This window comes from Dermacentor andersoni, chromosome 1 (genome assembly GCF_023375885.2).
Source record: "Dermacentor andersoni chromosome 1, qqDerAnde1_hic_scaffold, whole genome shotgun sequence".
Taxonomy (NCBI): Eukaryota; Metazoa; Arthropoda; class Arachnida; order Ixodida; family Ixodidae; genus Dermacentor; species Dermacentor andersoni.
The window spans coordinates 269323020-269336470 of record NC_092814.1 but is presented as its reverse complement, the minus strand read 5'-3'; the positions used below and the strand labels follow the sequence as shown (position 1 = coordinate 269336470).

General features: G+C 43.5%; 2 protein-coding genes across 6 annotated transcripts in view; one reads left to right on the top strand and one right to left on the bottom strand.

Moving 5' to 3' along the window:
• The window catches only part of Sec31 (secretory 31), a 238353-nt gene extending 226915 nt beyond the window's left edge, over positions 1 to 11438 (bottom strand). For 4 of the 5 annotated variants that reach the window (XM_050195734.3, XM_050195737.3, XM_050195738.3 and 1 more), the window contains exons 1-4: positions 11342 to 11438; positions 10784 to 10902; positions 10547 to 10636; positions 5337 to 5532 (exon numbers count right to left, since the gene is read on the bottom strand). In XM_050195734.3, coding sequence (XP_050051691.1) covers positions 5337 to 5532; positions 10547 to 10636; positions 10784 to 10896 — 399 coding nt within the window. In that variant the 5' untranslated portion in view covers positions 10897 to 10902; positions 11342 to 11438. Of the gene's footprint in view, positions 1 to 5336; positions 5533 to 10546; positions 10637 to 10783; positions 10903 to 11097; positions 11283 to 11341 lie in introns of those variants that run through there. The other variant, XM_050195736.3, reaches the window with a different exon arrangement.
• Positions 1885 to 4298, top strand: LOC140215317 (piggyBac transposable element-derived protein 3-like). The gene is made up of 3 exons (XM_072285931.1): positions 1885 to 2086; positions 2366 to 2505; positions 2568 to 4298. The coding sequence occupies exons 1-3, from the start codon at positions 2056 to 2058 to the stop codon at positions 4200 to 4202; spliced, it is 1806 nt and encodes a 601-aa protein (XP_072142032.1). The 5' UTR covers positions 1885 to 2055; the 3' UTR covers positions 4203 to 4298.
• Positions 11439 to 13451: the final 2013 nt, after the last annotated feature.

The window sequence follows — 13451 nt, the reverse complement described above, 5'->3', positions numbered from 1 at the left end:
AGCCATGTCAAGACAATCCAGCAGCTGATTTGTTTCTTCATGCGCGACGCTGCGAGTAGGCCGCGTTTTTCGTTTGTGCGACTGCTGTCAGCGTGACAGCGTGGTGATGTTTGCTTTGTATGCTGTGTCGAGGTTGCGGTGATCCAAGGCGGCATACGGAAACATTGCGTCAAGTGTCTAATGGCGCCGACAGTGCCCGCGCAGACTGCACTGGGGAATGCCAGCAAGCGGGTGCCGGGAGGCCTAAGATTTGTCGCCTTCCGATGTGCTCCCTACTGACACGGAAAATGTTCTGCCGAGACCTGCGCAGTGGTTGCATTGCGATTCCGGACACCGTCTCATTTGACAGTTTCACAGGTGCTGACAATGCTGTACTGACATGCGCAGAACTCGACAACGGCAAGATCATTCGTCAGGTTTCTGCTGCGCCGCCGGACGATGACTCTGAGTCGGAAGATGACGCACCATGTGCTACGCTGCCGTCGCATGCGGAGCGTGCACAAGCAGTGACTGTGCTTTCAGCCACCTATAGTGACCGTACGACCCTCTCCGAGATTCAGGCTTATCTGATTGCGCCTAAACGGAACAGCGTGCAACGGCGCACTCACGATTTCAAGCCTACTGCCGAGCCCGAATAAGTGCGTGGAAATAAAGGATTTCATTTTTTTTTCTTAATCTGCTTTTTCGGACCCCTGTTTATTCGGACATTTCCGCAGTCCCCGTGAGGTCCAAATAAACGGTCGGCGACTGCATTCACATAATGGCGACCGAAATTCCTGTTGCCATTATACATTCGTTTACGAGTTGGTGGCACTGCTGCAGGTAGGTCCAAATAATGGAGTGGTTATTATGAAAAATAAAGCAGTGAAAATTGCAGCAAGTGTATTTGTATTCTTCAGAAAACAGTTTTGCCCTATATTTATTGGACACAAATAAAGATTGTACTGTTACTGGTGCCAAAACGACAATTGTAAAGAAGTTCTGAAAATCTGGCATTTTACAAAAAAATCTAAGGTTGGAAGGTATAAAGAGGGCAGACGTGTGAATGCTCACATGCAACTTTCGATCCACACACACCAGCATTGGTAAAATGTACTTTCTGTACAGGCTGTCTTGTTTTCAAGCTTTTTCACTTTAAACCTTATCAAAGACGTAACAAGTGCACTATTCACCACAGCTGTATGATACAGGCTGGTGAAGTTCCTTAAGGTTAGGAAGGTTGAGAGTATGTTGGATAAACATTTTGCGACTCCACTAAATTAGGAAAAAAATGCCAGCAAGCAAAAAGCTCAATTTCATTGTGTAAGCTTGTATATATGTAGGTCAAGCACCAATCTTTATGCTAGCAATTTCACAAATATCAGAATGGAAAGAAGAACCACTACACCAGTGAGTCTAGCCACTAATAAAGCAACTATAGTATGTTCACTTCATCCCATGCCCCAGGACTTCCTCCACCTACCAAGTCTGTGGCCCATTTCAGTAGTGCCCCTAACACCACAAAAGGCAACAAGACTTTGTTTCTTTAGAGTTACCAACCATAGAGTGTTGACATTTAGAGCAGTTACACTGCCGTCAATGCATACTTTGAAATTAAAATTCTGCTAGCCTGACACAATGAGTGTGAGCGTCAAGGAGTTTTGATATTTATTTAGCCTCAATATCAGCTGCTTCAACTCAGTCCAAGTGTCCTTTGACGAAAGCTTAGAATTCAGAGTTGCATCAAGGTATGCGCCATTCTTATTCTTAATCCTCAACATTTTTAAGACCATTTATATTCTGCTCAAAGTTCTATCAAGCACTAATAATCATTTAAACTCTGCTAACAATCCACTATGATGACCTATTTCACTGTAACCACCAAGAGAGAGCTTAGCCCTTTGCGACACGGCGTGTACAATTGTACACGCGATTTTCACGAGCTTTTTTGCGAGCTTCTATCGTCGTCATCAACACTTGGGCCATTGGAGCCGCATTCGAATTTACCGCTCTACCGGACGGTGCTGCCATCTCGTGATTGCCGCGCCAAATGCATTACCAAAACAAGAAAACAAGATGGACGCCTCGACGTTCTACGGCGCGTCAAGTAGGTGCTCTTGGCTTTATCTTTTCTGCCTATTTAAAACGTTGATTAAGCTGGAACTAAAGCTGTGGACCTGATAACTAAGTGCTATAGATAAGAATAATACGGAATTATTTTTTATTGTACTACTGGTTAGGAAACGGTGGTCATGTTTACGATGGCGTGTCTATTTGTACACAACGTGTCACAAATGCACCGTTTAGGCGGCCGCCGGTTCATCCTGCTGTAACTGCGGCGAATGTCGCTTTTCTGCTTTACTGAGCCTTTTTTTTCCTTTTATAGGCATCCAGACTCATGCGAGAACAAGACGCAAGACTCCGAACTCGTCAGTAGACCAGCTTTTTGACGCCATCATGAATGGAGATGTGTCAGACGCCGATCTTTCTGACGATGAAGTCGCCGATGTACAGGCAGCTCAAGCGGTAAGTGGCAAATAGCGAAATTTCTTGTTAGCAGTTGCATCATTTTGCCTTTACGTTTGCAGGTAACTGCATCGAATGAGGAGCATGACCCTAAAATGCATCCTGCAGACGACGAGGGTGATCTCAGTGACAGTGATGAGATGCCTGCGAAAAAAGTGAAGCATGTCAAGTGGCTCTCCAAACCTTTCGATCCAGTGGACACGCGCTGCACCTACCACCCGCTTGGCGGATCAACGCCAGAAGAACCGCTAAAGTATTTCATGAAGTATTTCACCGATGAAGTGTTCGAGGACTTCACGAAGTACACAAATATTTATGCCTTGCAGAACACAGGAAACGAACTTTCGTGCTCCGTGCAAGAGATGAAAGTGTTTTTTGGAATTCTCATTTACATGGGTGTCCTGAAATTCCCACGTGTCCGCATGTATTGGCAAAGCGGTACCCGAATTTCTGCAATTGCAGATGCAATGGCGGTAAACAGATTTTTTAAATTGCGAAGCGCATTGCACATAACTGACCAGAATGAGCCAAGGGATGCATCCAGTGTGGACAAGTTCTGGAAGGTGAGGCCGCTCCTCGATGTCATTAGGTCCCGGTGCCTTCAGCTTGAAGAGCTTGAACATAACTGCATTGATGAGCAGATGGTGGCATTTACAGGAAGGGTCCCAGCAAAACAGGTGGTGAAAAGTAAGCCAAACCCTGTTGGTGTGAAGATCTTTGTGCGATGCAGCACCGATGGTCTGGCGCATGATTTTGAACTCTATCAGGGCAAAGGCACAGGAGTAGACCGGGAGTTCTCCTACCTTGGTCTAGGGGGCTGTGTGGTAATGAGACTTGTGGAGTCATTCCCACAGCACCGCAACCTGAAATTGTTCTTTGACAATTACTTCACGTCCGTGCTGCTTCTGAGGGAGCTAAAAGGTATTGGAATCCTTGCCACGGGTACGATCAGGTGCAACAGGCTGCTGGGTTGTAAGCTGAAGGGCGAAAAAGAAATGCGAAAGGAGGAGCGTGGGAGCACCGATGTCAAGGTGACAGAGGAAGGAGACGTTGCCCTTGTGCGATGGAAGGACAACAATCTGGTCACGGTGGCCTCAACACAGGTTTCCACTGGTGAAGCTAGGGCTGTGAGCAGGTGGAGCTCCTCGAAAAAGGAGCGCATCGAGGTAGAATGCCCACAGGCTATACTAGAGTATAATCGCCACATGGGTGGGGTTGATAAGTTGGATTTTATCATGTCGCTCTATCACATCAGAGCAAAGACAAAAAAATGGCCTGTAAGGGTAATTTCACACCTCACCTCATTTGCGCTTGCAAACTCATGGTTGCAGTATTTAAGAGATGCTTCTGCTGAAGGCCTTGTCCGAAAGAACACGATGGACATGCTACAGTTTCAAACCGATACTGCCATGAGCCTGCTTGTTTCAGAGAAACCTTTGGAGAAGAAGCGAGGGCGACCAAGTGCGGAAAGCTTACAGAGGGTATCAAAAGCACCTCATAATAGTGGACCCCTCCTTACAAACACTGTTCGTTTGGATGGTAAAGCGCACTGGCCTCAGCACGTGGATGCACGATTCCCACAGCGTTGCCGGAAGCCTGGATGCAATTCCAAATCACGAGTTCGGTGCAGGAAGTGCGAAGTGTTCTTGTGCCTGTCCGCCACTAATGACTGTTTTTATGAATATCACACCAAGTAAGCAAGAAGGCTGATCAGCTGATGACCAAAGAGGAATTTTTTATCGCTCTACCTGCAATATTTTCATGCAATAAAGCCTTCGGTTGACTTTTGCTGACTTAGTTGTATTGAGTCACAGTGTGTACATATGAGGACGCGACCTAATTTATTAAGTACCTAAGGTACCGGCTTGTTTATGGTTTTTTACTGAAATATTGTTCATCAAGAGTGCACACAGGCAGTTTCAAAATTTTCTGATGACTATATCCTAATGCGTGTCGCAAAGGGTTAGGCAAGTCCCCAAATGTAATACCCTTTGCGGAATACCAAATTACCAGAGACATAGACTACAACACCAAAGCTGGCAACGACATCTTCTTACTTTTTTGTCTAACCACAACACGTTAGACATGTTTTCACATTACATGTGTGTTCATGTTGAAGAAAAATAAAAAAGGCTACGTGCTAATGATTACGCCCCTGCTGAAACATTTCACCAGCACTGAAGCAGAATATGGTTGGTTACTGCAACATCTGTGTGCCATAGTTGTTGAACTTTGCGCCACCAGGTGGTGCCACCGACCTGGTCGCTAGCGCTTCCATTTCCGAGAAGCCAGTATTGCACAAGGGGCAATACGTTCAATGACATTCTAAAACTATCTATCATTTGCAAAAAGTGAATTTTTGCAGCTAAATAGGTCTAATATCTGCCAGGATATAGTAGTAGCAGAAAATTCACGAAGATGGCAACTCTGCTCAGCACTGAAATAGAAGAGGGTGCCCTTGCTCGGGCACCATAATACATTTTTTCAGAGCCCACAGCTGTAAATACAAATGCTCTGCTGAAGGATATTTTGCCACACTCAACACCATGAGCTAAGCATGATTTTGAACACAAGTATGACACGCTTATAACCACTGAACACAGCCGCAATTATATACTTGCAGCCTATGACGTTCTGCTCATTGTTATAACAGAAAAGATGATCTTGCGATACATGCTATGGTTCACAACATGAGAAAGCAGAAGTCACGGGACTTACTTTTCCAAAGTTAAGAATAGAAATACGAGCGAATGCAATAAGTTCTGAGAGTTCTGTCATAGCTGCACTCAAATCAAAGTGGTCAAATCATTCAACAACACAAAGCAACACACCTGAAATGTGTTGAAATCAAGTGCATAGACAGGGCCTGTATGCTTGTTCTTTTGGCAGACGAGTGCATTCTCTCCCTTGGCGAGTTTTGCTGGGTCATACACGAGCAGGTTACCAGCATCAGCACCTCCAACAAGTACACCACTGGGCATCTCGCCATCTGATATCCCGTGGCAGCCCCAGGCAACCTTATGAAACCTGAGCACATTACGGACAACACTCAGAGGCAGAAGCAAAATTGAAGCTGCACTTTTTTAAAATATTTGTGAAGCAACCAACGAATGTCAATAACAGGAAGCAATAGCTTGGCTGCTCCATAAATACAAAGATTAAACAAGCGACTAAGGTCAGGGCAAGCATACCGCTGTGTTGTCCTCCACTTAGCCTTGTTTTATTCTTGTGTGGCAACTATACTTCAGTACACCTATGGGCAAGAACACGCTGACCTCAAGCTCACCGAAAAAACTTAATTTATTTGTAGTTTAGAGGCATAAAATGAAATTGACAAGTGCACTAGAAAGTTCCCAATGCCAAGTTTGGACTGCGGTCATCAATTTCAAGATGCATTCATAAGAGAAGAAAATCAGCTTTACCAAGGAATGCCTGATCCGTATGTATGTGCCTTATATATTTCTGTACATCTTGTACTACTTCCATAGAAATGCAAGACACCCCTGCCTAGCCTCAAATTCACGGCACCTTATAGCAAAATGAAGGCAAGAAAAGCGAACACAGACTGTGAGAAATTATTTGGGTCTCCATGCTACACACCATTCATCCCCACATCATTCTGCATGTTACACATTTACAAAAAAAATTCACAGTAAAAGAGCCGTATTTTTAACAGGTTTACATTTACAAACATCAAGACAAACAAATATGACAATTTCTGGGACTAACAAATACGCATTAAATACACTAAGTTAATGAAATACCTATGTGAATTTTATACAGCATACAATTCTTTCATAGACACAGAGCAATGGAAAGAAATTTACTATACATCATATGACAACCGATATTAATACAAAAGTGTGAGTGAACTCCTGCGTTACTTGCAGAAAGGCAGAAATCCAAATGGGACAGTAAAACATGCAACATTATACTGAAGCCAACAAATAATATTTCAGGCTAATTATTTCCACATAATACTTGTGAACATGAAAGTTGTTTTTTTTTTAATTTCATATGGCTGGAAATTTTATATGGAGCTCTGTAAAAGAGCACAAGTTTGTTAACTATGAGAGTTTCACAGATAAAGATTATGCATGGTCTGTAAACCATTTACGCAAGAAATAGGGACTGCTGTTTTCAGGTAAAACCTGACTGCTGACAATTTCTGTATAAGAACTTGGTTAAACACAGTATATCTACAAAAATCTGCAGCCATGAAATCCCGGAAGCACTACACAATATATCTATTGACTGTTTGATGACTATAAATATCTTTTAACCATTGACAACAGGCACGGGCTCACTCCAGAATGAGTCTGAACACTTTCCATTCATAGCAAGTCCCTAGGGTCCAAAGTGACCATATGTCATATTGGCATGACTGTAACCTACACTATCCCATGCTAGCAAATGCTGCTCCCACTACAGTTGCACATTTGAAGTGGCAGGACTCATGCTCAAGTAAAATATATAAAATTCTCCACTTTACAGTTAAGTACTTGTAAAAGATGACTACCGCTGGCATGGACAGAAAAATTATGCTCATGGTAATGACAAACATATATTAGCAAATGCTAGTGATCATATCATAAGAAGCCAACAAACAAAGACTCCAAGGACAACACAAGGGAACTTACCAATTGAAATAAAGAAATTATAAATTAATGGAACTGAAAGTGGATGAAGAAAGAACTTGCTGCAGGTGGGGAACAATCCTACGTTTTCGCATTAGGTGTGCGATGCTCTACCAATTGAGCTACCGCAGCACCGTCTTCCCATCTCCTTTCTGGGGTATTTATGTGTTACTACTAGAACTAACCCTGGGAGTGTTAGCCAGTGCCACCACTCACAAACCTTGGCGACGGATGTGGAACATCCTTTCTGCCACAGGCGTCACGAGTACGTGATCTTTTTGGGTGAAGGTAACTGGTCAATGAACCCACACATGCCACCTAAAGGCATCAGTGTTGCCAGATTCGAGACATGGGTTGCACAGAGTAGAGCGAAAACGAAACCTTTTGACCACCCGCATCGTCGTCGAGGATAATTTCAATGAGTTCTTTTTTCTAAAAATGAAATAGAACTGGACAAGTAGCATTTTATTTCGTCTTATCGTGCAGTACAAGGATGTTATTTGCAACGAGTGGTTGAGTGCTAGCGAGAGAATTTAACTCGGGAGTGCTTTCGTCGTTGGCCTACTACTTGAATGTCCCGGGGGAGTTTATCATATCCTGCATTTACCTGAATTTCTTTATTATTAAGGCTCTGTACACGATAATATTGACGCTTTATAGATTCTCAAGCACTAATCTATCACTTTAGCTTGACTTAATATTTGCCTTTAGTGTCCCTTTAAAATGACACTAAAGGCAAATATTGAGTCAAGCTAAAGTGATATATTAATGCTCAAGAATGTTTAAGACTTCAATACTATCGCGAACAGAGCTTTAGAAATAGAGAAATTGAGGTGAATGCAGGACATGATTTGAGACTCCCCCAGGACATCCAAGTACTAGCCCGATGACATAGGCACTTATAATTTTGTCATCACTTGTCAACCACCCATAATAAGAATATCATTCCATAGCATTATAAGACAGAACAAAATGCTACTTGGCCAGTTCTTTTCAATTTTTAGAAAAAAAAGCTCATTGACATTACTTCTGACAATGACATGACGGTCAAAAGGTTTCGTTTTTGCTCGACTCTGCGCCACACAGGCTTTCGCATTTCAGTAGTTTCGTTATTGCATAGTGCTGTGCTGGTATCGCTGCCTCGTGAAACTCACGCAAACTGCAAGTAGCAGAGAATGCCACGTTAATGTGATTTCGGGGGATGCCCAAACAGTCTGCATCACTTGACCAAGAGCAGCTGCAGCAGCGAATCCAACACTCTGTTTGGCTCAGTTTCTCCTTGGCTGTGTGTTTTTGGGCAAAAGACAATAGCGCCGTCTTTTGGGTGCCGTTTTACTCACTGAAGGTAATGGGCAGTTATGGCATGTGCAACAACACCACTTCCCGCTAGGGGGCAGGAGATCAGAAATGCGCTAAAGGTATGCAGACCCTTCAGATGCTATTTTCTCCTCAACTAAGTCTTTTCTAGGTACAAAGCAAGCACTGAGAGGTTTCTGGAATTGTATTTTAACAGTCTTTAACAGTTCTTGCTTTCCACCCCTATCAAAATAGTATGGCTGTGGCAAGTAGTGTAGAAAACACACATACACATGCCATACACGCATGCCATGCACACACACACAGGAATGAAATATTCAAGCCATCTAGTGTAGATACTGAGGCACAATAAAAATATAGTAACAACATCAAGCCTTAACAAGCAGCACAAACATTCACACACAAAAAAAGCCTAAAGCAGCAATATTTTAAATGTGCTGCTAGAAGAATCAAATATTTAAAAAAAACATATCTTATTGCAAAAAGTTGTGCTTACAGAAATGGAGTGGGAGAGAGAAAAATTTAATTAAGATGGCTCAACCTTTGGTTGGGTGTATGAAACGAGTCTGGGTTCGTTCTAGCCACAAGTTAATACCGACGCCCACAACAAGTAACTTTTCAAATAAAACATGCCGGACACAAAGAGAAGAGGAACACACTTAGCCTTAGGTTATAATCCCAGAGGAATTTCATGCCAAGAAAATTGTTAATAACCTTGAATACACTTGACAATTCTCGAAATCAGTTTGTGGGAGGCAATACAATGTTCTTGTACAATTGGGGACAAAAGTGCCCAGGGCATGCAAGCAGTGTCCAAATTGAAGACTTGCTCTGTCTGCCAAGATCATCCATGCTGTCAGCTGGGGTTCAAGACCACTGAAAAGCACATGCACGCCCCACTCTGTTTACAGGCATGTGGTTTTTCTAATTTAGCTACGAAATCATGTCTGCCATGAAATGCGGCACGAGGTGGCACATTGTCAAGGTGTTTTGAATTAAATTTGGTTCTATGCACTGCTTTCGTTATTGAGACTGCCTCGTCACCATTTTTGAAAGAGCCTGGTCAGGGCTGTATGTTGCTACTGTAAACTATCCTCGCAGCTTGCTGGTGCGAGTAGAGGATAATGTCAGCTTGATCGTAACGGTTTCAATCAATCTCTCTCCAGCAACATGATCTGCATATGCCAGCTGAAATGCAGGCCTTAGCTGAGTGCAAAACACTGTAGAAGCGGTAATCATAAAACTTCGTAGCTAGTCAGTCATACCAACACAGTATATAATTTGGAGAGCCTGTAAACCATAAATGTCCAACCATTACAGAGGCCTTGAAGCAATATAAGAGTTGTCTGTTGCCTTGAAGTTGGATGCGCTTATCAGTGACGTGTACTGCAGAGCTGCAAATGTTGTTTCTATTCATAGCATATGCAACAGGTGATAGCCATCATGCCAGCCTGTGAAGCCCCGCACTCCATGGCAACCATGATGTTGCAGATAACCAGGAAAAAGCAGATGCCTGTGAAGAGTGTGGGCCGTGCATGTGCTTTTCAGTAGACTCAAATGACAGCGCGGCTGAACCCAGCAGATAGCACAGCAATGCAATTCGGTCGCCGCACATGTATCATGCGCACTTTTGCCCTCGACAGTACTAAAACTGTGGCCAGGTCACAAGGAATAGACAAGACATTGCATGTAAGCAATACACACAGCCTAGCAATGCGACACTGAAGTTCTGACTGCGCTATCCTACACAGGAAAGCACAAAAGGTTCTAAAAAATGATGGCGATGTTCATTCGAAACAGTGCATTGAATATTGATACATGGGTTGGTCATAAATGGCAGATCAAGCAGCAACAGAAAGGATTTTGCTATTTGATCGACCTTTAAAACTTTCTTTTACGAGACAAGGTAATGTGTGTGAATAAGATATCACCTTAGAAGAAAGAAAAATGACTCGAAGTCAACAACGAGCCGCACACATTTAGTATATGCTATTATTTAACTGCGTTTCGCTGAAACTAACGTTTGTAACAAGTTCATGGCACAACCGTTACAAGCTAAACTGCAAAATGGCAAACATTTTTCTCACCTGTGATCCGAATCTAGCGTTCCCACAAGTCCCATATCCAATCCTGGCTCCGTAAGGTTCAGTGCATATATCTCTAGTGCAGCCGTCGTGCTGAAATGTACGGAGCAAATCAACGCGCTGGCAGCAATAACAACACAACAAACGAGTAAGTTGGAAAAGGAATGTGATGAAGCAGACCACACAAATCTAACAAACGTGCATTGGGGTCCATAGCAAGAATCCCGGCTGCAATAGTACCTGAACGTGGAATCCAGCTGCTGGGCGGCTGTGCCGGCTGCAATGTAAATCGGGTGGTGCACCGCCGGCGACCAGGCAACGTTCGCCGTTCTATCTATTTCTTTCACCTTCATGTTTGCCTGCAAACCACACACAAACGGAAAACTAAGCGGCGAGTTAAGAAAGCTTACAACTGCTACGACGATCAGCAGAACGGCGCAAAAGTTCAATTGACACTCATTGAACGACGCTCGGACAGGGAGACGTTTCAACGCGATGGCAAAAGGTTGACGACTGATATGATTTAAGAATGGGCAAGGAAGGCAGAAACTCACTGTTTTTCTTAATTAGTTATGATGCAGTGCTCGGGAAACTGCACAAAACATAAACGTAGACGAAGCGGTGGATGGCGATTTCTCTTTCCCCGACTACCATCAAAAACAGCTGCGCTTTGAGGAACTATCCGCTCTTTACAAACTACCGCTGATAAGCTACACTATGGATCATCCGGTAGATTCAACAGGTTATATGATTAAGCTCAAAATCCAGAATAACGTCGAAAAAAAATAGGAAGAGTACCGGCAATCAAATCCAACGTGGCAATAAGATGCGTGTCGCTGTTCCTGCGCCCCCTGGTGGAAGTTTTTCTTTTGACAGCCACAGTAGCCACAGCCAGAGTTCTCGTCACAGCCACCCATAGCCACATGGAAGAAGAAAATGGTTTCAGTTTCGTAGTGTGCCTGTAGTGTGCATAGCGGCACTCATAAGAGTTTCTCACTGTAATGTAGTGAGAAACTCTATGGCGGCACTAGAGTATAGCGGCACCTTGCAGAGCTTTGTGTGGAACTTTCAAAGTGAAGAACTTGGAAAAAGCTTTTTGGCATGCCAAGCTTTTTGCACGCAGGCGAGCCTCAATGTTGCTCAGCGTCAACGGGGTTGATCCAGAGACTTATGTAGTCTTCATTTCCTCTGAACTTTCGCCCGTTAATTCTCGCCGATTTTTATAAATACACTATTAAACAAAATTACACTCTTTTGCCACACAACGATATTAATCATCGGTCTTGTCTGCATTTCCTTTCTTTAACGCGCTGAGCCTGGTACTTTCCAGTAACGAACGGCATGCGCGTTATCAGCATGACAGCATTCCCGACAGAAAAGTAGCGGGCGCGGCGTTTTCAAGAAAGGAAACGCAAGCAAGGCAGATGACGATTATTCTTGTGTGGCAGAGATACACCCCAAAGGATGTAACTTTGCCTATCACTCTTTAAAAATTTACACTATTTTGGGCTTATCATGTCCCACAACGATAATGGTCATCTGTCTTGCCCGCGTTTCCTTTCTTTAACGCTGCGAGCCCGGTACTTCCCACTCACGAACGGCATGCGCGTTATCATTGTAACGCAGCATTCTCGACAGGAAAGTAGCGAGCGCCGAGTTTTCAAGAGAGGAAACGCAAGCAAGGCAGACGACCATTATCGTTGTGGGACAAATATACACCCCAAAGGGTGCAACCGTTTTAGAGTGAAGAGTGTACAGGTTCCAGAATATTTGTCTGCGCGTGTTAAAAAAAAAGATTTTGCACTCACCGCTGCACTGTTCTTGCTCAAATTTCGCAGAACGATCGCATTTTGTTGTCTGCTTCGTTTAGTATAACACTTGACACGATTAGTTGCCTGTTTTTTTAAAACAAGAATGCGAAACGTTTTCGACTATGAGAAAAATGGCGTCTGATAAGCTGGCCCTGGCAGAGACTTGTGTTGCCGCCTGCCGGCAGCAGCAGAAAGTTTGTTAGCACCAGCTTCTTTTCCACCTGGGCCTCTCTCGTGCTCTTTTTTTCTTCAAATACAACCTCGTCATTGCCTTGGAAAGATTGGGCTGTTATTTTTCGGATGTAATTTAATGCCGCTTCCCCTTCCAATTTGTTTCCATCTTCGTCTACGATATGTTGTTGTATTGTTGTTGACTTCCTGCCTAATAATTTTACGTGGTTCCAAGATATTCTAGGTGCGGCCTTCTTTTTCTCACGTATTTCTGACAACCAACGTTCACTTTCACTTTTTATCTTTGCTTGCACCAGTATTTGAACCATACACTTTTTCTCCCTGTATATTTCCCATTTATTGGCTACTTCATCCTGCGGTAACTGCGCCTTCTTTGCCTGCCTCCGCTCTCGGGATGCTTACTGTCGTTCGGCGATCGCTTCTCGTATCTCCATGTTCCACCAGCTTTTCGGTTTCTTTTTTCCTTTCCAACGAACCATATTGTTACTCTTTCCGTGTTTCTGTCGCCTTTACACTTAGACGCTCACTCTTTGCTTGGCCATTTTCCAAGTTCTTCAACTCTTTTGAGTTTATTTCTTATTCGTTCAGTGTTCGAATTTGGACTGGCCATTTTGCGCTTCTTGCTCTCTATACCAACAGCATATTCCATTTTCAAAATGATGCGTTTATGGTCACTCCCTATGCTGCTATACCCTTCCTCATCTATGACAATTTCTGTCAACTTATTCTGAATTCCTTCTGTCATTAGACAGTAATCAATGGTCGATTGTCGGTTTCCCACTTCCTACGAGATCTGCCCTTCACACTTAGGCCTTGTATTCACGATAACTAGGTTATGTTGCTCACAAAGGTCTAGCTTTGACTTCCCGTTGTTGTCGGTATAGCCATCTAAATCCTGTATGTGG